Source organism: Etheostoma cragini, chromosome 13 (genome assembly GCF_013103735.1).
Source record: "Etheostoma cragini isolate CJK2018 chromosome 13, CSU_Ecrag_1.0, whole genome shotgun sequence".
Lineage (NCBI taxonomy): Eukaryota > Metazoa > Chordata > Actinopteri > Perciformes > Percidae > Etheostoma > Etheostoma cragini.
In genome coordinates this window covers 20,151,793-20,175,520 of record NC_048419.1, presented here as the reverse complement: position 1 = coordinate 20,175,520, position 23,728 = coordinate 20,151,793, and the positions used below count along the sequence as shown (strand labels likewise).

The 23,728-nt window shown below is 40.4% G+C and overlaps 1 protein-coding gene across 3 annotated transcripts in view; it reads left to right on the top strand.

The window, feature by feature from the left end:
- larp1 (La ribonucleoprotein 1, translational regulator) overlaps positions 1–20,467 on the top strand; it is a 49,687-nt gene extending 29,220 nt beyond the window's left edge. For 2 of the 3 annotated variants that reach the window (XM_034889278.1, XM_034889277.1), the window contains 17 exons: positions 2,262–2,421; positions 6,149–6,283; positions 6,830–6,979; positions 9,499–9,661; positions 11,334–11,478; positions 11,918–12,092; positions 12,352–12,533; positions 12,889–12,981; positions 13,367–13,693; positions 15,754–15,877; positions 16,421–16,626; positions 16,797–16,903; positions 17,324–17,481; positions 18,141–18,285; positions 18,441–18,550; positions 18,740–18,867; positions 19,530–20,467. In XM_034889278.1, the coding sequence (XP_034745169.1) occupies positions 2,262–2,421; positions 6,149–6,283; positions 6,830–6,979; positions 9,499–9,661; positions 11,334–11,478; positions 11,918–12,092; positions 12,352–12,533; positions 12,889–12,981; positions 13,367–13,693; positions 15,754–15,877; positions 16,421–16,626; positions 16,797–16,903; positions 17,324–17,481; positions 18,141–18,285; positions 18,441–18,550; positions 18,740–18,867; positions 19,530–19,739 (2,718 nt within the window). In that variant the 3' untranslated portion in view covers positions 19,740–20,467. Of the gene's footprint in view, positions 1–2,261; positions 2,422–6,148; positions 6,284–6,829; positions 6,980–8,564; positions 8,587–9,498; positions 9,662–11,333; positions 11,479–11,917; positions 12,093–12,351; positions 12,534–12,888; positions 12,982–13,366; positions 13,694–15,753; positions 15,878–16,420; positions 16,627–16,796; positions 16,904–17,323; positions 17,482–18,140; positions 18,286–18,440; positions 18,551–18,739; positions 18,868–19,529 lie in introns of those variants that run through there. The other variant, XM_034889279.1, reaches the window with a different exon arrangement.
- The last annotated feature ends 3,261 nt before the right edge of the window (positions 20,468–23,728 follow it).

The following is a 23,728-nucleotide window of genomic DNA, read 5'->3' as shown; positions in this document are numbered from 1 at the left end:
CCCAAGGCCCAAATCCCAGAACGCGCGTGCGTGCATGAATTGTGTGTCAAAAGATTTGTGGCCACCTTATTACGTACCGCACGTATATTGGGAAGTCATTCAAACTGCTGCAGTTACTGTCATAAAATATATATATTTTAATCTCAGTTGTTATAAAATAGATAGTAGCTCACTAATTAAGGCTTTAATAAACATGTTTTCAAATCCATAACTGATATTTTCCAGCAGTAACACAGCTTCGCTCGCACCCAGGTGCAGCCAAGTAATTGGGCAAGTATTGGGAATAATGGCCATAACAAACATTACATAACTGGCACCTTTGTTTCAATCACAGAAAGGCATCTCTTTAATGGATAAAATAGATTAAGCCAGCGCTTTTCCATTAAAAAGGGTTTAACACAATACACATATTTAGCTAAACAGTATTGGGAATACTATATATAGTGCATAAATTAAAGGATAAACTATATAGCCTGAGTAGATCCTCCTTTACCCCTGAAGTGGATAGTTTTAAAGAGTATCACATTAAAAGCCCTAAAATGTCATCAAACACACTAATAACCCTGAAAGCAACCAAAAGTAAAGGGCGCAAGGATCAGAAGCACTACATCCTTTAGGTAGATTTGGAAATGCCATTTCTCCACAAGTTGAATCACAATAATTTAAAACCGGTAAATTTCATAAAGGTTATAATTTGCACAACATAATTGCTCGTGCATCCTTTGCTGTTTGGTGCAACTCGGTATTAACTTTGTTAGGAACTACAGTGCATCTTTGACTTTGAGTTCAGTGTGATTAGATTAGTTTCTGATGTGCTACATTGAAGACTGAGCATGTCCCAGCTTGTGTATGTGGACAGAGTGGTTTGGGGCTTGAATTGTGTCGAGCTTCTAGAGACTTACTCAACTTGAGTCAAATGCTTTGCATGACTCCTATGCAAACCCCACAGGACTATCCAACTTTTCAGATATGTGTGTGTTGCTCATAGCTGAGCTGCCGTAGCACAGATGAGCGGCTGAACTCTGTTTGATTTGAATACACTTTGATTTGAATACACTAGGATATCAGTTCTGTGAGGGGAAAAAGATAACAAGCAAAGGCAATTTATAAATGGTGAATTACCCTGTGTCCATCACTGTGTGTTTGCTCAGGCTTGGCTGCATGAGAGTGGTAGAGTACTCGTGTTGCTCTGCTCCGGTCAAACATTTGACTATAATGAAACTGATTAAAGACACCTCTAAACCACATGTGAAGTCCTCTTTGTCGGGTTAGTTGGGTATGGTAAACATATACTGTACTACTATACTATAATGGTATATTTTCAAATATACTCGTTGTTTTTATTTTTATTTATATACATTTTTTGTTAGAGATTATACATTTTACGTTTGGTGCTGGTTGCATACTAGATACTAGATACTTTTAAATGAAGACCGTATTTGCTGGACAACATTTTTTTTTCCACTGCTACATATGCTCTGGTTGTGATATTGCCCAAGAAACATCCAGTCATTTGCAACAGTCTACTGTTTGCTAAGCCCAGAGCCTCCCTTAGTTATTTTATTCTTGGTAATTTTTTCAAACAGTCAGCCTTTGATTTCACAGAGATAAACACCACAGCTTCTCATTTTTTGTTGGCTAAAATGACAACTGGTGTAAGCAGCGTTTTCCAGCTGTAGTTAGCTAATTAACATATGTCTATCTCTATGTTTTGGCTGATAATGTAGTCTCTCTTTTTTATGGTCTTTGGTATACATTGGCTACATACATTATATCATGCTGAATGAATGTAGGCTAAAGCTACATATCGCAGGCAAAAATTTAAAGTTTATGCCTATGGAAAAGCTAAAGTAAAGATGGGACCCTTCAAGTATCTGTTTGACCAGAGATCCATGCTCATCGCTTTGGCATGACATGACTAGCATAACTTTATATATTGCCTGCAAGTCACTGTTTGGGGGAGGGGATGAGCAAACAGTCTATTGCCTTTTATTGGAATTTTGTGCATGTTTAACCAAAACGATATGTGGTTTTAAGCTCTGGTTCCACTTTGCTAAATCAGAAAATGTGTGAATATGTGAGAATATAACGCTGCATCTGTGGAACTTCCTTGAGTCAATTTCATGTCCTGTAAAAATGCAATGTCCAAAAATAGTGGTGTGAAGTCCCCAATAATTCTTGTCTTGTTTAAATAGGTCTAAAATCCTCTTTTGATGGACCGAACAACCCTTTTTAAACGTCTGAACCTGTTTCCTCTCTAGGCTCCTAAGAAGACAACCGTCAAGAAGGAGTCAAAGGAGTCGAAGGAGAAGAGGGAGAGCAAGGAGGAGAGCAAGGAGAACCTGAAGGCCAAGTCGGACGACTCCGGAGAGGAGAAGAATGGAGACGATGACTCCCAGAAGAACGGACCGAAGAAAAAAGGTGAATTATGGATTAGAGGGCCGGAATGTTAGCATACCATTTTTAGAGAGCGAGAAATGAATGCTAAACAGTGGCATATGCTAAGGTTAGCATCTGCAGCATGTTAACATCCAACAGTAGTTACAAGCTATGTTAACTCAACGCAAGTGAACCTTAGTACCCTAAAGAGTGGCCTTTGTTTAAGATGTCACTAAATGGCCACCATACGGAGGATTTTGGATCAAGGTAACACTTGCACTGCAGCGGAATTCTCGCATATAGCAGGAAATCACGCGAGATTCAAAACATCACATCACTAGGGCTGGGTACCGAACTCTGCAATTATAGGGGTATCGACCAAATTACGTTGGTACTCCCAAGGACCGTTTTACATTTAATCAATCTGTGAGGTGGTGAATATGATGGCTGCCTTCGGAGCTTCAAATATCTGTGTCCACGTTGTCAACGTAAGACCTGTGGCTCCTTTTGAGCCATCATTTTATTACATGAAATGAGCTTTGCTCTTACGACATGGGTGGGTTTTTGTTACGTTATAAAATAGCTAACTGGCTATAGTTAGCCCGTTTGTATGATAGCGGACATTAGCTAACTTTGCCGGGCCATTTTTTTCAAATTCGGCAATTTGTCTTAAATAAAACGAACATATGTTAAATTACAATCTGTTCATTGTTGTTTAACCAAACTTTAATGTTTTCTGAAAATACATGTATTTCCTATTGACCCACGTCCATAAACCAACCATAAACCATAAACCAACCATAGGGCTAGACTCTGTAGTACTGATCACTTCATTTCTACACTACATCTGGAGGGAAGCTAGGTTGTCATTGAGTTATTATGAGTTATCACCATATGATATCAAGGGGAATGGCTATACTCATAAATCCTGGGTGTTCGGACACTGTTTATGCTTTTATATCAACAAATAACCCAAATTGATTCTCTTGATACGGTCATGCATAAGACCTTTTTTTTTTCTGTCCTGGACTCGGTCTTGACTCTGACTCAAACCTCTTTGTACTCGGTCTTGACTTGGACTCGACTAGTCCTGGTCTCGGATTGTCTTGGACTCGACAAAGGTGGTCGTGACTACAGCCCTAACATCTCCTCTGCACCTTGTTCAAGGCAATGAAGATAAAGTGTGGATACACTTTTCAAAACTCCACGCAGACACCGTTTGTTGCAATATAATGGCAAGCCGAAAGCAACACAACGACACAACTGACGTGTGGTGTCGCGACATCATACATCCATGGTGGATGTGCCTCGCCCCTGACTTGCAGCTGATTGGACGACGGTGTCACGTGGGCCTGGCTGCTCGAGAATTTCAAGCCACTGTTATGGCGGCTCAGATGGAATACAAGCTCATATTTTACAAAAATAGTTCACTGAAACGTGGTTCTGAAAACATTTTAATAGAAAAATGGGCCATGCAGTTGCTGAATCTGTCTTCCTTTTAGATCAACAAAGGTCAGTTTGAAAGATTTTGTCTACTTCTATCGGATAATATCGGATTTTTGTCTACTTCTATCGGATACTATTCAACGGATTAATTTGCATAAAGATGGGCATTGGCCAGCTTTCTGACGCGCAGCATTTTTTCAAATGCAGTGCCGCCTTCCCGGAAGGCTTTGTGTGCACGTTGAAGTCGCTTGACGTCATTCATAGGAATAAAGCGGAGCGGGGCGCAACAGAAGCATCGAACGGACATATGGATCACCACTATTAGTGGTGTTCAGTTGTTATGAACCAGTTGTGCTTTCAGGGGTGGGGTTTGCAGGGATGAAAATCTGATCAGGTAGTATTCTAGCATTGATTTAGATTATGTTTGATAACATTGAAATTAAAGTAAGGCTTTGTTGTCAACATTCCGACTCCCCCAGTTTACTGTTGATTGTCAAAACTTCCTGCCTCACTCTGGGGGTCACCAGCCTTTTCTTTCTGAAACAATGCTAACATGCAAAAGGCAATGGTGAGGATTTTGGCCCAGTGAACCCTTTTACCAGCTCAGTTGGGCTATATGATTTCAGAAAATGTGCGTAAGCATAAAACCTGTATAATCAAGTTTAAGTCTGTTTTATGTAAAACGATAAAATCTTGCATCACCTAATGATGTATCGGTCAGATCTAACTTGCAGGTGTGCTGTAGAAGTGATGAGCACTTCATGTCTCTTCTCTGACTTAACATCAATGAAGAGAACGTTCACAACTCTGATCTCAGCATTAATGCAAAATTTCTTTTATTATTAAACACTCATGCGGAACAAATAAAGCCAGATTTAAACCCCTAAATTGGTCGTCCCTGGGGGATAAGGCTGTTGTTTGACGTTCACTTTGACGTGGGTCTAATCTTTATTAATCACACAATCGATCAACACAGGCTGTTGGTCTGTTGTGTTGTCATTTTGCTGTCTCATAAACTGATTTCACACATTGCTGATGTCAAAAGATGTTACTGTATAAAGTGTTCTGAGCTTGTTTTGATGTTATTCTAGCAGTTTTCAATGTTTTGGCTAATGTTTTGGTGACGCAGTAGCCACAGTGTTATCTGCAGGTCTATATTCTTCTTCTTCTTCTTTTCCCCTTTACTCTCTCCCTCCTATCCTTACTCCCCCTCTACCTTCTCGGCCAACAAATAGACAGGGCCACGTCAGTTAAAACTGTCATTTCATTTCCTTTTGTCCATTGCGTCTGTTATCTGTCACACACATCCACACAAACACCCCTACAGACAAATGTTTTAAACAGCAGATCACTGATGCACTCTGTTGGCCAGCTGAGGTACTACAGCAGACTTTATGATGAATTGCGATCATTACTGCTGAGTCTTTTATTGGTGAAACAGCATAATCGGTTATGAAAAGCAGCTAACCCGCCAGTTTACAAAGGTGCTATTGTTTCCCAAAAATCCATCTTCCTGGTAAAAGTGGACAACTTGGAATTTTTAATCCACTAGTCGCTGTATCCTGAAGGCAAACTGGTTCCTTTCCTAATTCATAAGTAGTGATATAAAGGTTTTGACATATTTATTATCATTATTTATTCCAAAATAATCATTTGATTTCTAATTTTGAGACTGTCCCATTGACAATGAATGAAAGTCCAATAAATGTTTGAATAAGCATAGACAGTGTTTATCTGAGGTATTTACAATGGGGACAAAACCTTTTCACATCTTATATTTATACATGTGGCATTGGCAGGTCCCCAAGTTTAAAAACAGTTAATTAATTATCGGTTTTTATTAATAAAATTGGCTTTTAAGGTCTTAATGCCTTCAAATGTCTTGAATTTAGTTAGGATTTTATAAGGTGGGTTCTTTGGCTGGTTTTATAAAAAGAATTAAATTAAACAGACCCAGATCATCACACAGTAAATGTTCTAAGTATTTTAAAGAAAAGAGGAGAGAGAATGTTTTCAGAGTAAAATGCCAATTTCGTCCAGTAGTAGACCAACTATAGTCCACTGTATAAACGACGAGGTCTATAGTGGGGGTAGTCTAAAGTATCCTTTTTTGGTAGCATTAAAAAACAAAATATGCATGCATTCCAAATCTAATTACTAAAAATTCACCTAACCCTGCTGACATGTTTTTAAACATTTGGTTTTGAAGGACAATAAAAGTGTCAGATTATAATCAAGAACATTTTAACGGAAATTCGTTCATTCAAAGCGGAATCAAGGCCTAAATGTTTGCTAACTGTATTGCCTTTCCCTTTCGTAACAGGAAATAAGCAGAAGTGGGTTCCCCTGATGATTGAAGTGAAGTCCGAGGGTCCCAGGGAGCGCTCGGCCTCCAGGAACAACAGCAGGCAGAACGAAATCCCCCGTCTGCCTCCCAATGCCAGGAACGATCTCAGAGGTCAGTCTGTTCAGGGTACTCACTGCAGCTGACAGGTAGTAGATGTTTTACAGAGTTACATAATAATCTGAAAATGACTTTAAAGTGAAATCCCACCCAGCTGGTTTAATACGAGCAGCAGATTTAAATTTGTTGAACTGGTTGTGTCAGTATTTCTGCATCTGTAGCTGGTAAACTATTGGCGGGCCTTACTGCATTTAGCTAGAGGAGGTGGCGTGCATGAGTCAGCAACAGGATGTGGAGAGGTCTGTGTGCGCCTACTGATCTGAAACTTCTGCTTTAATAGCTCATCTGTTTACAGGGACACAGTATAAAGAACTTGGTTTGTTTTTATTTACCGTGAAAATTAAATGTGATGGCGGCTAAGAGAACATTTCATCTGCTAGTAAGCATAACATTTCAAGTCCAAACTCAACCTTCTTCTGATTTTAAAAACTGTAATAACTCTGCAGAGAACTCTGTAAACTCCCTTTCATAGTAGTTTTGTTCTACCAGTCCAGTATGACGATGTTTTTGTTGACGGAGAGGCTGGTTGTTTCCCTGCAGACTGGCACAGTCAAAAGTACGAGCGGGAGTGGCGTGACGACCACGACGAGGTGTCCAGTGTGAAGAGTGAGGGAGCCCCGTTCCGCGGAGGGTTCAGAGGGCGTGGACGTGGAAGAGGAAGAGGTCGGGGACGAGGCAGAGGCGGGAGAGGTATGTGTGCTTTTGTTTTTTTTTCACCAATAGGCAGACACTCATAGAAACCAATGTAAAATATAACCTGCATAAAACTTTTAAAAAATAGTGCAGTCAGATGATATGCTGCGATGATCGCTCAGTTCACAACAACCATTTGGCAGCTTTAAAAGAAATAAACTTTCCATTCAGAATCTTATTGGCCTCCATTTCATCCTCTCACGCACACACACCACTCAAAACGTAACGTAGCACAAACAAGTCTGTGTGGTGTTTTTGTTTCCGGTCTAACTGGATCCGGTGTGGTATTGTAGTTTTTCTAATGTTACTAGTTGTTGCAACAGCATGTGTGAAATAAACTACAAAGTTTGCTAGGCCAAAAAGAAGAAAATGACGCTGTTAAAATGGGTTTGCGTTAACGACGTTGATAACACGTTTAACTGACAGCATTAATTATCATAAACCTTTCTTACATTGTTTACTTGGATGTATGGGTCAGGCTTAACTTGCAGATGTGCTGTAGAAGTGATGAGCACTTCATGTCTCTTCTCTGATTAAACTTCAATGAAGAGAACTTTCACAACTCTGATCTCAGCATTGAAGCTAATAAAAAATCACTGGAACCTTTTAGGCTGTGTTTTATGCCTCATCAAGAAGAAAATGAGAAACTTCAGCATACCATCAATAGGTCATGTTGCTTGACAAGGCCCTAATAAACACACCCTTTTCATCACTACTGAGTTAATCACCTAAGGCACCACTCATTTTCTGATTAGATTTTTAGCTTAGCTTTTTCTTTGACATGGACATCAGTAACATTGGCTGAACCGGATGCATTGCTTCAGTGTTTTAGAACACATGCTAATGTTTAACACCAAACTAAACAACAAACAAGTAAACATAAAAAAGTTATACATAAAAAATGTCATAATAGCAAAATAAGGAGCAACATATTTAGAATTATTTACATACATAAGCTTAGCACAAAGGTAGCATGGTCAGACAACCCAGTGGAAGGCTATTCGTGGGACTACTTTTTTGATTTTTGCAATTGTTTAAGTCCTATAAGAGCTCTGACGCCTATACCTCTTCTTGCTGCAAGGTCAAAAAGCTTGACTTTGCCCACCAAAATCTAGTATGTTTGAGAAAATAGTGCCCAGCCAAGCTTTACAGAACGTAGTTTTGGTTGTGTTTCTTCTCTCAAACTGGGTGGTTGGTTGCCTAACCTGGCCCCACAGAGGCTACAGTGAAAACAAGAAAGTGCATTAACAACCAGTGAGTGTTGGAATGAGGAAAAGATCCAGCAGGAGAAGCAGGTTTTCCTTAAGGCTTGTTAGTTTTGGCAGGTTTCTCCCTCTCTTTCCTCCCTGTTTTTCACTCTCTTTTCATACACATTGCTTTTTCTTACTGCCCCTCCTCTCACCCTCCTTCCACTCACTCTTTCTGTTTTCTGCCTCCTCCTTCCTTACTCCCCTCACTAGACTGACATAGAGAAAACACTGCTTGCTTTTTCAATTTTTTAAGAGGAAAGAAAAGTGAGAGAAAACCAGAGTTATCATCTACTAAGTCCAGTTTTACTTCCCTCCCTCGAGGACATGTTGCCTTTCAGCAGCACTGAAGAAACTGTCAGAGTTAATGCTGAGCAGATGAACTTTCTGTATTTGCTTACTATTTTGCTGACCATGTGATCCATTCTTGTCTGTCCACATCGGGTGCGATCAGGCGCTGAGCGAATGTGTCAAGCTAGCTAAGTTAATCAAACACAGGAAGGCCAAAGCGCAGCCGGATACTATGCAAAATAAAACAAATTTCATAATAAAACACTCAGGTTTATGGTGATCTTGGCCGTCTTGACAGACAGACAGACAGACAGACAGACACACAGAGTTTGAAGAGGCCTGGCTGAAGGTAGTGGGGATTGTTGTTGGGTAACTACCAAAAACACATGAGTATCAAGAGAGGTCTGTGCTGTAGAGAGGAACAGGTTTAGATAAAGGATCGCTTTGTCACCGCTTTGTCTGGTATGAACAGCAATGCACATGATTGAACACGAATCTACGCTTTGCGGTGCTTTGCTGGCAGTGTGTTCACGCTGAAGGCTAAAGACATTTTGGTAACGTATCTACTTGCAACTTTATCTGAGCATTGAAACTGTGCCCGGCTATATTAAACTAAAACGTCAACATAATGTTAACTCTGACTCGTCCGTCCATCAAATAACAATAGTGAAAAGAAAACTACAAAAAGCAAACCACCTGTGGCTGGCTTAACAAGATTCACTAGTGGAGAAAGAGACATCATGAAAACACTAATTGGTTTTAAAGGATAAGAAAACTGTTAAAATAAATTGTCTAAAAAGCATTGAAAGATTGTGTAGAGTCAGAATATACCACGCAGCTGCACTGTGACAATGGGTTGTCTAAAGTTTATTTTTAGTCCAGGTCGTATTTTCAACAGACAGTTGGATTTCAGAAAATAAATGAAGTTTAAATTTGAGGACCTAATCTGAATCTCTGTCCATCTTCTGTCCTGTCAAGGCCATTTTGACTACCACTACGGCTACAAGTCATACGATACGAAAGACGGACCCTATGCCCAGAAGTTTGGCAACACGGTGACCTACTACTACGACAACATGAGCAGCAACGACCTCTACTCCGTCGACCAGGACCTGCTGAAAGACTACATTAAGAGGCAGATGTAAGTTTAGCTTCTCTATTACAGGAACGAGACAAAGGTAGTGCTAAAACACTGAACATGGTAACAGATACTAGAGTTTTCTAGCAGTGGCTGTTTATCCAAGTCTTTAGCTTAAGTGTAGGTTTGCAGTCAGAGCTAGTCTGTCGACATGCTGTAGAGATGATGAGATCTTCATGTCTCTTCTCTGAATAAACTTCAATGAAGAAAACCTTTCACAACTCTGATCTCAGCATTGAAACAAAAAAGAGAAAATAAATACATACTCTTACTGTTACACGTTGCCTTGTACCACGTACTGAGAGGACAAACGCCACTATAGCGACAGGATCTCTAGTGGAAGTTTGAAACAAATTAAATAATGAGATTCTATTTATCCAACTGTTGATCTTTAAATTGTCTTCTTACCTGACTAAAGTTCTGACTACAAGCTTGCAGGATGTTAAAGGTAAAATTCCGGTAAATTTCAACACGTAGCTCTGTTTGTAAATTTGGAGTGCTGTCAGTAGAGAGAAAAACTAAAACAGTCAGTGTTGCACCGTGTTATGCTCTTGCTACAGTCTGCACAAAGGAAGCTGAAACAGGGCAAGTTTTAAACGTGTTTTTAGCCTCTAAACATGTTCAAAAAGTCATTAAAAGTGCCTACCCATGTGCAGTGATTCCTTCCGAGTGAACACAGTGAATCTGACTACTGTAGATGTGAAAGAAATACATGAAAGTTCTGCTCATTCAGCTGTGTTTTATTTCCAGTGTTGAGAAAGCAAGACTTAGGGACCATCTCCAACTTACAGCACAGAAAAGAGATACAACAAAAAAAACTATACATTTACTGATTAAATAGCGTAGTGTCTCCAAACTTACCTCAATTTTAACTTGTCTCCATAGTTGTACTCTAGCACTTATCAAAATATAAACAATTGCCTATTTTTGAAAATATTTGTGTATTTCTTTTCGGTGTTGTAGTTTTCAGACGGTCCCTAAGCGCTCATTTTGCCGTCTCAACACCAGAACTAAACACAACATAATTAGCAGAACTTTAATTCAATTCTTTCACATCAACAGCAGTCGGATTTACTGTGTTCACTTGAAAGAAATCACTTGGGTAGGCACTTAGAATGACATTTTGAACATGCTAAGAGGCTACAAGCACATGGCTTGTTCTCATTCCAGAATAAGTTTACTTTAATCGTTGCATTTTACATACAACTCAAATAACGTTTTACCATTTAAACAAAAATATATGTCACCCCTAAATTCTGACAAACCCCAACACGTTTGCAGCTGAAGATACTTTTTTGGCACCTAACTGAAGAAGCAGAACTGTTTCCTTGTGTGCACTGAGTCCCCCCTTCAGTTTAAATCTGTATCAAATTACATGGAGACTGAAATATTCTGGTTTTGATTAGTGATTCCTTGGAAGGTTTTTGGTTCCATGTGGCACACTTGAAAAAAGCAATGCTTCTTCTATCTCAATAATGCGGTCCAGTGTGGGCTCTTGCTTTTTTTTTTTCTGGTCATCTGACGGGGTTCTTCTTACTTATCCTATCTGTTTCTTCATTTCCCTTACATGTCTTTTCTTTGCATCTTAGTTCCTTCCGTTAGGCGCAGGAACAGTTGAAAAGAAAAGACTGGCAACAAACAGCTGATTGGTTTCCTCTTTCTCTGCCCCCTGTAGTGAGTACTACTTCAGCCTGGACAACCTGGAGCGTGACTTCTTCCTGCGGAGGAAGATGGACCAGGAGGGCTTCCTGCCCGTCGGACTCGTCGCCAGTTTCCACAGAGTGCAGGCCCTCACTACCGACGTCAACGTCATCATGGAAGTAAGCATGTGAAGCTAAAGAAAGAGGATCTGAGGTGATAATGTGGTTTGCATAGTCGAAACTGGGTTTAAACAATGTCAGAACAACCGTTTTCTACCCAAAGTTAATTGAATTCCAAATTTTGGGGAAATCTAGTAAACTGGTGTGGTTAGTTTGTTGTGTGAAAGTAAAGCAGATAAATGACTGGACTGTGTGATAGTAGATGTCCATTTTAAAATCACAAGGAGTTTATAGAAAAGCATATCTCTCTTCTTTAATCTCTTTATAAAAACATTTGCCTTCTCAAGCAGAAAATGCTTTATTTCACATTTTCTTTGAACACTAATGTTACATAAATGAGTCCTGTCATGTCCTTTGACATCAGTGAAGTCCTTTTGCAGAGGTGGGGCTATATTTCTGTTATCGCACAGACCCATTGACCCATCATCTCTCCTGTTAGGCTTTGAAGGACAGTAAGGAAGTGGAAGTGATTGACATGAAGATCCGTCGGAGGGTGGACCCGGAGAAGTGGCCTCTGCCAGGCCTTGCCATGCTCAACCAAACCCATACCGATTTCTCCCAGCTCATCAACTGCCCCGAGTTTGTCCCAAGGCAGATGACCGAGGAGACCACAGGTGAACAGTCCGATCTGCTGTCAATGAAACTGAAATACTGTGTGGGCCAAAGTATGAAAATGAATCAAGTGTACTTTTTTTGCTTTCTACTGTAGCGATCTGCCTCATTTTATTCAAGATTTCTATTGAAATCTTAATGCAATGAAATTGACATGCCCATCTTCATCCTTACTTCACAAGAAACATTATTTTAAAAATAAATCTAAGCTTCAAGTAATCCTATCCAAATGTTCTCTGTGTCCTTCTGTTTTGGCTGCAGGCTCTTCCAGGGCCTCCACACCAGCTAAGCAACACGGCAAGACTGAACTAGACACCTCTAACCTCAAGACGATGCCCAAGGGCCTCTCCGCCAGCCTCCCCGACCTGGACTCTGAGTGCTGGATCGAGGTCAAGAAGAGACCCAGACCTTCCCCGGCCAGACCCAAACTCAGCGCAGAGAAGGTGAAGTTCAGAGCCAATCACCCATATTCAGGCCAAATGAGATGTCCATTTTTCACCCCTTTCCTACATGACTAGATGATTAATGGAAAACATAATTAACAATGGAAATAATCTACAAACACTGCACATAAATGCTAGAAAGTAGCCACCAGGCAGATTCATTCAAGACATCTTTCCTTCTTTTTTTTTTTATTAAAAGAAAAATTTAAAAAAGCTTTTTCATGCCTTTTATCAAGCACAAAAAAGCTTCTGTACTTATCTTATACTTCAGTCAGTATCCTTCCTTCTTCCATTTAGTTTGTTCATACCCAGTATCTCCTCCTCCCCCTCCCTCCTATGTGGTTGACTGATGTAGGCCCCGTCGTTGCAGAAGGAAAGGGACGACTCGATTCAATCCCCGGTACCTCAGTCCGGCTCCTCACCCTCGCCTGCTACCACAGGAAATAAGGTTAGGAAGAAAATTTGTTTAAATTATTGCTTAATTATGCTTTTAGGGACAACACTTTTTAGAACTACAACTAATGATTTCTCTATTTTGTTGATTTAATCATTTAGTGTAGTAACCATCAGACAAAGTGAGCAATTCAGTGCAATTTCCTGTCAAACAAATCCCCACATTTAGAATACAGCTAAACAAAAAGACTTTAAATGATTTATTTACTAATTATCATTCTTTGGGCAGGCATGTTGGTCTTTTAGGCTACATCACAACTATTGTTGATAATGTACCTAAATAGTATAAGTAATTGCAAGTGATCAGATATGGTGATCAAAACGTGAAAACCTAATCAGCCAACACCTAAAAAAAATTTTTTATTCCTGAACCTAATCAGGACGGAGCGGAGCAGGACGAACCGGAGGAGCTCGACTTCATGTTCGACGAGGAGATGGAGCAGATGGACGGACGGCGCAACACCTTCACCGACTGGTCGGATGAGGAGACGGACGGCGAGATCGACGACCACGACGTCAACAAGATCTTGATCGTGACGCAGACGCCACCCTACCTGAGGAAGCACCCTGGGGGCGACCGCACGGGACACCACACATCGCGCGCCAAGCTGTCCAGCGAGCTGGTCAAAGTGATCAACGACGGGCTCTTCTACTACGAGCAGGACCTGTGGGACGACACGTATGAACCCGAGTACGCCACCATCAAGGTGAGCTTATTTAGAACGGCTGGCCTTTGAATTATTTACAATCCTGAAATAATTGTCCTAATTTTGTCACTGGTGGTTAAGCTGAGCCGGTCAGTAAAAATCAAGACAAATCGCTGCCTACATTAATATTTGAAGAGACACCTTAATTCAGTCTACACTTGGAGACAGAAACATTTATGATTTTTACTCGTTAAAATGATCTATTCCACATGGGATTGCATGTGGATTGCATGCATATTATTAATATGAGGTTATAAATAATATTTGACAAACATGTTTCACAAAGCAAATAATTGTTTTCATGGTTTTAACATCTTCCAAAAGAAAGCTTTCTGTTTTCTGAAGTAATAATACGAAGGATAATACAAAACAATATTTATTTTCTTTTCTGCTTTATTTCACTTGCATAACTGACAAAGCAGATCTTCTTCTTAAATACCAACTGTTGTTTAATTGTAACGGTATGACACCACATCTTAGATGGAAAAAACTCAAATCTTTTCCTTTTTTTTAGGCAGATTCAATTTCAAACAAATGTTTCTAAGTTTTGACTTATTCCAAATCTCATTGGCCTATTTTTCTGTAAACTGAAAATTGAATAATTAATCAATCATCCTTAAAAAATAAGCTTCTTTACAACCTACTATGTAATAAATACAATGTATGTAACTGAGATGTATTCAATAACGTTTACCAAAAAACTGCATGTGATGTCTTCACCGTGGTATCAGGTTAAACATAGATGAGGCTCACTGTTTTTTGTTTTAATGATTCTCACTGAAAGATACCATTCTATTTATATATAATTAACAAAATAGTTTCAGTTTGTAGTGACTTGCAACTGGATTTTATTTCACAATCCTCCCAAACGTTATGTGTAGGTGAAGACCTCTTTTGAAGTTGACAGGTCAGAAATTTCTCATGGTAATCAAAAGTAAAAACCTAAAATACAGAGAAAGCACAGATGTGCTGCTGATTATGCTCCCATATCATTTTTAATAAATCTGCTTGTGCTATAAATGTTTTGGGGTTTTTAATGATCAAAATCTTGAAAAAAAATGTAACTCATCATAGATAAAAATGAGGACTCAAACACGATATCTCTGAGTTAAAGTGGAGATCCACCTTGATATCGGAATATACTCGAGGGCAACACAGTCACACAACAACCTGTAGGGATACGTAACTCAAGTCTAGCTCTTCTGAAAGCTTCCGTGTTACGTCATTGTCAGATTGGAGGTGTTTCTGCCCAAGACCAGAGGAGTAGATTTAGAGCTGTTTCTGGATATAGAAACCCAACACAGAACAGAGTTTTTTTGTTTTGTTATTGTTGTCACTGCTGCTCATTGTAGCATTGTTGAACTCATTGTTTGGCCTTCACGTGCTCGCCAGCACACATCCAGCTGCGTGTGGAACAGAGGACGCTTGTTTATAAATAAACCCTACAAACGAGTCCTCGGCCTGAGAGGATGAGCCGACGGGCTACAGGAGGGTGGACAAAGATGGACGCTCAAAAATCTGAGGATACTTGGTGGAATGAAGGGGCGAGTGTGAGTCACACGTGTGAAATTATCAAACGCTCGAGGGCTGGTGCTTTGTTGGGTTTCTAGTGAGATTTTAAGTTGAGCTGTTGTTGTAGGATTACCATTTCTGTTATTAGGAGTTCTTCACTTGTGGAAAATTCAGGGTTTTGTATGTTTATGTAACTCGGCTGGTTGGTATACTCGTGACAGAGCAGAAAGAGACGTCATGAAGGTGAAAAGAGTGTTTGTGGTAGCCATGTTTTGCTGCTGCATCTTAATCTCCAGGTTACTGCAGATAAGGTCTGTTGATGATATACATGCATGCATACATACATACATGCATACATACATACATACATACATACATACATACATACATACATACACACTTTGTTCAATGAGTATTTATGTTGTGTGTGTACTTCCTTTTTGGCATATTTCATTGTTGTTTATCACTATCTAAACTCTTTTATTCCTCCTTCTGCAAGTATGCTTTATTCCTATGAACACCGGTTGTTCTTCCCTTTACTTTTACAGCAAGAGGTGGAGAACTTCAAGAAGGTCCACCTGATCAGCCGGGAAGAATTTGACTGCCTGACCCCTGAACCCCCTGTCGACCCCAAACAGGAAGTCCCTCCTGGCCCCCCAAGACACAAGCAGAGTAAGGACCAAAAACATGACACGGTTTCTGAAAAAAAATCCCAAGATAAAGAAATGTTTTTCCATTGTGGCAGAAAAAACAGAACCATCCTAAACTTTCTAGCCTACAACCTTAACAACCATAATGTCACGATAGGAACTGGTGTTATTCTGCATTCATGGAAAGAGAAAAATGGCATCTTAAATTCAGGCCAACATGGTCTTTGGGGTTTCAGTAGGCTTGTTTCATCCTGTTTTATTCAGTGATGAAAGCGATCTTGGTTTTTAATTCTAACTGGTATTAAATGGATCTTAAAAAGTCATGAATCCACACTCTGCTCCTTTATCTCTGTCATTGCGTTGAAGTGGTAACCACTGTGGTGTGTCGTCTCACTTTAGTTCATCAATCATGTGTCAGAGTTTTCATGTTAAGAATAAATTAAGCTATTAGATTACTGGTTATGTGTCAATTGTTTCTGTTTTAATGACATTCCAGAGTTTTATGTCAGGATTGCTGAGACATAAGTAAAGCACAAGTGTGAACATTTTGGGGTTTTGTCTTTAGTCCCCACAGACGCTTTGGCAAACAAACTCTTTGGGGCCCCCGAGCCCTCCTCAATAGCTCGCTCGCTCCCGACTACCGTGCCTGACTCGCCCAACTACCGCAGTGCCCGAACGCCCCGCACGCCTCGCACACCTCACCGGAAGGACCAGACTATGACACCGCGCTTCTACCCAGTGGTGAAGGAAAGTCGACCTGTGGATGCTAAGGTAAGATGGCTGTTAGTGAGGGTAAATTCAGACTTATTATGGTGGAAATGGGCCCCTTAAGCGGTCCGGATACAAAGTTTAAGGTTTTAGGGGATAAATAAACCACAACAACTAAATATTTGCAGACTAAACATTTGTAGTCTAAACATGTTATCTCTGTGACCTTTCAGACACCCAGGAAGAGGAAGACCCGGCACAGCTCCAACCCACCCATGGAGTGTCACGTTGGCTGGGTAATGGACTCCAGAGAGCATCGCTCCCGTACTGCCTCCGTCAGGTGAGACTCACATCAGATTAGTTTCTCAGTATGTTTTTCTTTTGACAACTCGTCTGATATTTCAACAATTGCTTTGTTCATTTTTTTCATTGATGAAAGTAATTTTGTTGTAAATAAGCTGCTTTAATTTAAGTTACTTAACTTAACCTTTTACTCATTAATGTGAAGGAGCAGACTGAGGAGCAAAGGCAACATTCAGGGTCTTACTTTGGTCTTTAAAGTAGCACACTTAGTTTCCTTAATTCATCCCATGTTAGGCTTTTTAAACTGTAAAATGAATTAGTTTTCTTTTATGAATATAAAGTAAAACTGTAGAAATTGGCCTAAGACTCAGGACTAACTTCAAGTAGTTCTAATATTTGATGTGGGTTGTACTCACTCTCTGTTCTCCATTTCCTCCTCCACCTTTTTCCCTCTCAGCTCTAATGCCAGCCCATCGGAGGGCATCCCTGCCCTGGGTAACATTGGTTGCACACCTCAGTCTCTCCCTAAATTCCAGCACCCATCACACGAGTTGCTCAAGGAGAACGGCTTCACGCAACACGTCTACCACAAGTACCGTCGGCGCTGCCTAAATGGTACACGTTTTCTTCTTCTACTTGTAATGAATTTTTTTCTTCTTTTTTTTCTTCTATTCAATGTTATTTATAGTATCCAAGCATAAAAAGAGTTGTGAGACTTTACAGATAGAGTAGGTCTACGCCAAATTATAAATTACAAAGATCCAACCATTCCAATAATTCCCCCAAAAGAAAGCATTTGGCAAGGAAAGACTTCCTTTTAGACAGAAACCTCAGACAGCCCCAGACTCTTAGTAGGCGGTTGTCTGACGCTGCCGGTTGGGGGTACAATGAACAGTGGCAATTATAATCACAATGAAGATAATGGAACGATGAGTAGAAATAGAAGCTGGAGTAGTTCATGGTGTAGCGGACGTAGCAGGGTGCCAAGCAGGACCACGGCGACAGCTGCAAGGTCCCCAGAGCTAAATCGGTAAAAACCATTTCTAGGACATGAATGCACACGATGGAAAGAGAGAGGAGCTCAGCGTGTCAGAGGAAGTCCCCCGGTGGTCTAAAACTATAATAGCATAACTAAGAGCTGGTCCAAGGCAAACCTGAGCCAGCTCTATACGGTTCTTCCTGTGGTTGAAGAAAAAAAAAAAAAAAAACTCTGTTCATTTAGTATTTTTATGTACACCTGTCCATTTAATCTCCCTCTTCTCGACCAATTACAGAGCGAAAGCGGCTGGGAATCGGCCAATCACAGGAGATGAACACACTCTTCCGCTTTTGGTCATTTTTCCTGCGGGATCACTTCAACAGGAAGATGTACGAGGAGTTCAGACAGCTGGTGGTCGAGGACGGGAAAGAAGGATATAGGTACGAGCCTTGACCCCTGATGGAGGGAGAAAGAGTTCTCAGGATTTTGTATTTAATTACGTGGTTGTGGAGGAGTTAATAAAACAAGATGGACCAAATGTTGATTGGACCAAATGAACTAAATAAAAGGTGTACTTGATGTGTGGATGTTGCAGGTACGGTTTGGAGTGCCTGTTCAGGTACTACAGCTACGGTCTTGAGAGGAAGTTCAGGCCAGACATCTTTAAAGACTTCCAGGAAGAGACAACAAAAGACTACGAGGCTGGTGAGAAGTCCTGGAAACAGACACAACCCAGTGTGCACAGATCAAAAGAGACAAAATGATAGTTACATGGAATATCTGTGGTATAAGTTTCTGCTCAAGTTTTCGTCTTTAAAAGAAAAAGGTTCACATACAGAATCACTTTAATCCACTGGGGCTAACTTTTTCTTCTTCTTCGTCTGCTATCCTCAGGCCAGCTTTACGGACTAGAGAAGTTCTGGGCCTTTCTTAAATACTCCAAAGCCAAGACCTTGGAGATCGACCCCAAGCTGCAGGAGTACTTGCACAAGTTTAAGCGTCTGGAAGATTTCAGAATTGACGTGAGTTCATATATTCTTTGAGGTTTCTAAAGGCTGATTGGTAGGAATCTGCAAGGCTGGAGAATGCAGCAGCACACAGCTTCTTGGTTGTCTGTTAGCTTCAGTAGGTTAGCAGTGGTAGTTCTTTTTTTCACATGTGACCTTTTAAGACTTATGTGTATGTATAGTATATGCAGATTACAGTAACCAGGTTAATTTAATACTTTTACTTTAGCAGTGGTAGAGCTGTTTGTTTAATAGTCGACTCATAAGACAGTTAACGTTTTGACAATAAACTCTATCTACACAACAGTATGTGGAGTTAAACTGGACGGCCCAATAACCTCTCAATAGTTCTACTTGTTTTTAAATTGCATTGTGAGTGGCAGCCAGTTCATTGTGTTTTCAGGATAATATAAAAGGCAACTACATTGTGCGTCTGTCATATTTCTGATAGCGTGGCGGCAGAAATCTTGCCATGGTGGGCCGCCACTTCAAACTCAACAAAAAGGAAACACTGCATTTAAAAGCATCCTCCGATTACCGATGTTACCTTCTCTCTTAGTAACCTGGTTTCTTAAGTGCACGTAATCCCACTGATTGTGTTTTTGTTTTCTAAAGTTGTTTTTAGGCTTAAAAAACAACTCCATCTGATCTCCACCCTGGTGTTTTTCTCTTTCCAGCCGCCTATGGAAGAAGGACGTCGCAGAAGGCACTCGTCCAGTGGGGACGGTCGCCGCCGGCACCCCTCTCAGCCCTCCAGCCGACCCCACAGCCAGGCCAGCACCGGCCCCAGCCTCGCCCAGGGCCCTGCAGCCAAGGATGATGCCAAACCCGCCAGCCAGAAAGCCCCAGCTGCTGACCCTACTCCAGATGCCAAGACACTGAAGTAACTCCACAAACACATCGGCCCACATGGATCAACTCAACCAAGTCTGCAAGTCGCTGGTTCTTTCTGCGCCACAGGAGGGGGGAGGGGCAACCAGTTCTTCATTCAAGCATGATAATAGTTTTTTTACTACAATGACTTTTGATTGAGAAACTAGGAAGACAAATAATTAATATGGCTTGCTTTATTAATTAGTTCTAAGTTTTTGAGGAAAAAATACCTTTTCTGTCTTGACGAGGCAATGAATGAATGGATGGGGTGTCGAACACTTTTTTCCTATTTTACAAATCATTGCCAGTCCACACAGTAGTTGGTTCAGTGGTGATTTATAACCCTGGAAATTGTTCTTTTATTTTCTAAATTTTCATGTTGACCCCCCCCCCCCTCACTTGGGCCCCTCTTTGATCGCCACTGTCCTGCTGGCTGAAAGATATTTTGATTCCCCCCCAGATCTATTATTATAATTTCTTCAGCATGTGGTGAGATTAGAGACTTGGAAATAGTTTGAACAAGACTGAGCATCTGAAAGCCGCGCTAGAGACCACGCTGCAGGCCGTGCTGCTTCTGATATCCAACCGGACCAAAGTGGTTTCAACCAAGCGACTGGCGTTCCATCCGCAGAGCCCCCAGTGCTCTCAGTTGAGGGGCTCAACAATTCAAAATATTTGATTTACTTCATGGCTTGACATTGAGGGGAAAATATTAAAGAACCAAATGATAAAAAGAGAGGAAAAAAAAGACTTGGATCAATCCCTCAGTATGGACTCCATCATTGAAAGTTGCCTTATTTTAATGGTTTTACTGCTTCTAACTTTTTGTCAATTGTACAGCACTGGTATTACCCATATATCCGGTCATCGTTTCCAGCAGAGGCCACTCGTTGGTGGTGTGTCTGCCAAACTGTTTCACCACCCCCCCCCCCCCCCCCCCCCCCCCCCCCCCCCCCCCCCCACACTCCCCTTCATCACCTTTTCTGAACAGTCTTCCAAGTGTCATTCGGTCTGTTACAAGTCCTGTAATTCTTCCTTGTGTTTGCAAGTTGTGGCTTTTTTTTGCTGAAACAAAACTGGTGGAAGTTTGTTGTAAAAACAAAAACAAAACACTTTAGTGGGATGGAGAGTTGGGAAGGGAGAATCACAAATGATTTCCCATTTGGGTGCTTCTTGACTTTCTCCCGCCCCCTGCGCCTCCCCGTCAGATGAGCTGCATCCATCCGTTCATTCATCCGTTTGACATCCATCCATCAGTGGACCATCAGTGACGATACAGGACTGGAATCAACAATCTGGAATACTTGAAGAAGCGATGGTTATGAGGAGGGCTGTCGCGTCCTGTCGCAGGTGCTCTGGATGGAGACGCGTTTGAGCCTCAGACATTTGGCCTCCGACTTCACTGTTAAACTGAAGCTCGATCGGCCTGATTTAGCCACGGGCGCTCGCCACCTCTTCCTGTTCCACACTCACATACACACATCAGTTACAGGGATGCACTGACAGATGTAGTCACACACAGGTACAGATGTAGCAGTGTGAGCAAGTTGAATGCAAAACACACATGATGATGTCTTGCCTAGCTGTGGACAAAAATTCAAGACCGGACTCTGGTCTGTTCTGTTGTCCCACTTCCTACAGTCAACTGTTTGGATGATCAAATCTTTATCTGACTCGAGTACTGATGATATCAAATAAAAGAGTGATTCTTTCTTCTTCCACTAATGTAAATGTGAATTTGACAGATGAAGAGAAATAATTACAGCTCCCTGCTACTTGTTTTATTGTTTATAGAACAGATTATATATTTGCCTTATGTACGTACTCTTAAACTTTTTTTTTTTTTTTTTTTTTTTAAATGGTTTCATGAATTATCTTTTAATGCTTTTTAATTTCAATTTGCAGTGTTTCTAGCGTTGTTGTTGTTGTTATGATGGAGGTGGGTGTGTGTCAGACTGTTTAAACCATCTGTGGATTTCAGAAACGGGAACATGATTTACAACACAAAAGGGAAGGTGGACATCAGGGGGTCAACGGGGATTAAGTGCAAAAACTAAATCTGTAAGCTTATAGTGTTTCACGTTGAAATCAATTAATTTGCTCATTTTTACAATTTTTTTTTTTTTTTTTTTTTTTTAGTAAAGATATTTTTGCCGAGATGAATTTTAAAAGGCAAACTAGTTATTACATTTTTTTAGCCTTCTGGTTTTACAAACATGTCTGCAAGGTCTAAACAGTGTTTGATTTTGGGGTTCAAAGTGAAGGAGTTCACAAAATTCTGAAACGTCTTAATGCACATATGAATATCTTTATTTTGAACATTTAAAAATAAATAAAAGCTGTATACAGATGCTTAGTTAAATGACCCACTTCCCGTTGACATACTGCAATGTTTGTTGCAAAGCGTGATGAACTTTCCTGTCAAACAGTTCAGTCACGTGAGTAACTAAGACTTAGGAAAAAGATATTAGATCAAACTGTATCAGACATCTGTATTTTTGTTTTTAAAGTCTTGGTCCTTTTGCGTAATAATCATTCTGCCTGTTGGTTGATGTTCCAGCAGAGTGGAGGTCCTGTCTGTCAGTTTCTTCCTCTAAATCCACATTTGTCGGAAACATGACATTGCATAGCTGTGCTACTTATTTTTTTTTTCTTTTCTTTTCTTCCTATTGTATTGTTGCTATATCTTCAGGGAGATTTGGATCGGTTTCAGAAGCTTACAGTTGATGCATCACAGTGTTTACTGGAGGTTTAATATTCACAAAACATGAAACTTGTTTTCCAAAAACCAGCGAAGCCTTTGAATGGGTGAGCTGGTGTGTGGCAGCAGACATGGCAGACTGCCTATAGGGGGGGGGGGGGGGGGGGGGGGGGGGGGGGGGGGGCTTCTTTCTGGGACAGTACCATGATCTCGCCCTCTGTGATCATCACCTGCCATCACCTGTCACCGGACATTTGGGGGTTTCAGGTGTTTTGGGAAGTTGTCAGCCTTCTCGATCAGCTTAAAACTGCTGCTAGCTGTCCAGACAAACTCTAGGGGGCGCTGCACCCTCTGCTCGTCAGTTTTATCCGGATTAGGCCAGCGGGCCGGACACTGGAGAGATGAGTGATGGATGTGGGAAGGGAGGAGAAAGGAAAGAGAACAACCCAAACTAGGGTTTGTGATGTCGCTCAGAGGTGTATTGGTTATATCTGGAGACGGTGTAAAAAGGACAAAATTCCATAAAGCCATACGAATAAGAAATAACTGTATATGAACCATTACAATAGTTCATTGCATTACTATATCCTAGGCTTGTCAAGAGGAAAAAAAAGATGAAAACAAGGAAAAAAGGAACAAAAAAAATATATAAAATGTAAAATACTTGAATGAGATCTTGTATTATAACATTTAATATTCATAATATCTGCTTTGTAGGCTGATGTGATTCGCTGTTAGTGTTATTTGTAATTTGTAGTAATTATGCTTTTCCTTAATAAAGAAAAAAAACACAAAACGGACAAAAAAACCTCAACACCTGCTTTCGAGTGATTATTTCTGGTGTGTGTGTGTGTAAGATAGTGAGAGAATGAACTTGTGTCAGGTTGTACAAGCCGTTATTAGTTTTGGCGATTATCACATACATTTTCACTTTAACATTTAATTTTAAGTCTAAACCCGTATGTTTTTATTTTTGTATTTATTTCTAAACCATTGATACATTTCTATTAACATTTCAAGTCACAAGTCATAGTATGTCGAAAAAAACTGAAAAATGTCATAGTATAGAATGTCCAAAAAAGTGAATAAAATGTCATAGTAGAGTATGTTGAAAAACTGAAAAAAATATGTCATAGCATAGTATGTCAAAAAAAAGATAACAAATGTCATAGTATAGTATGTCGAAAAAATCATAAATTGGTATGTCAATAATGTCAGTATGTCAGTATGTCAATAAAAGCGGAAAAAAGTCTTAGTATAGTATGTTGAAAAAAAAAAATCATGGTACAGTATGGCAAAAAA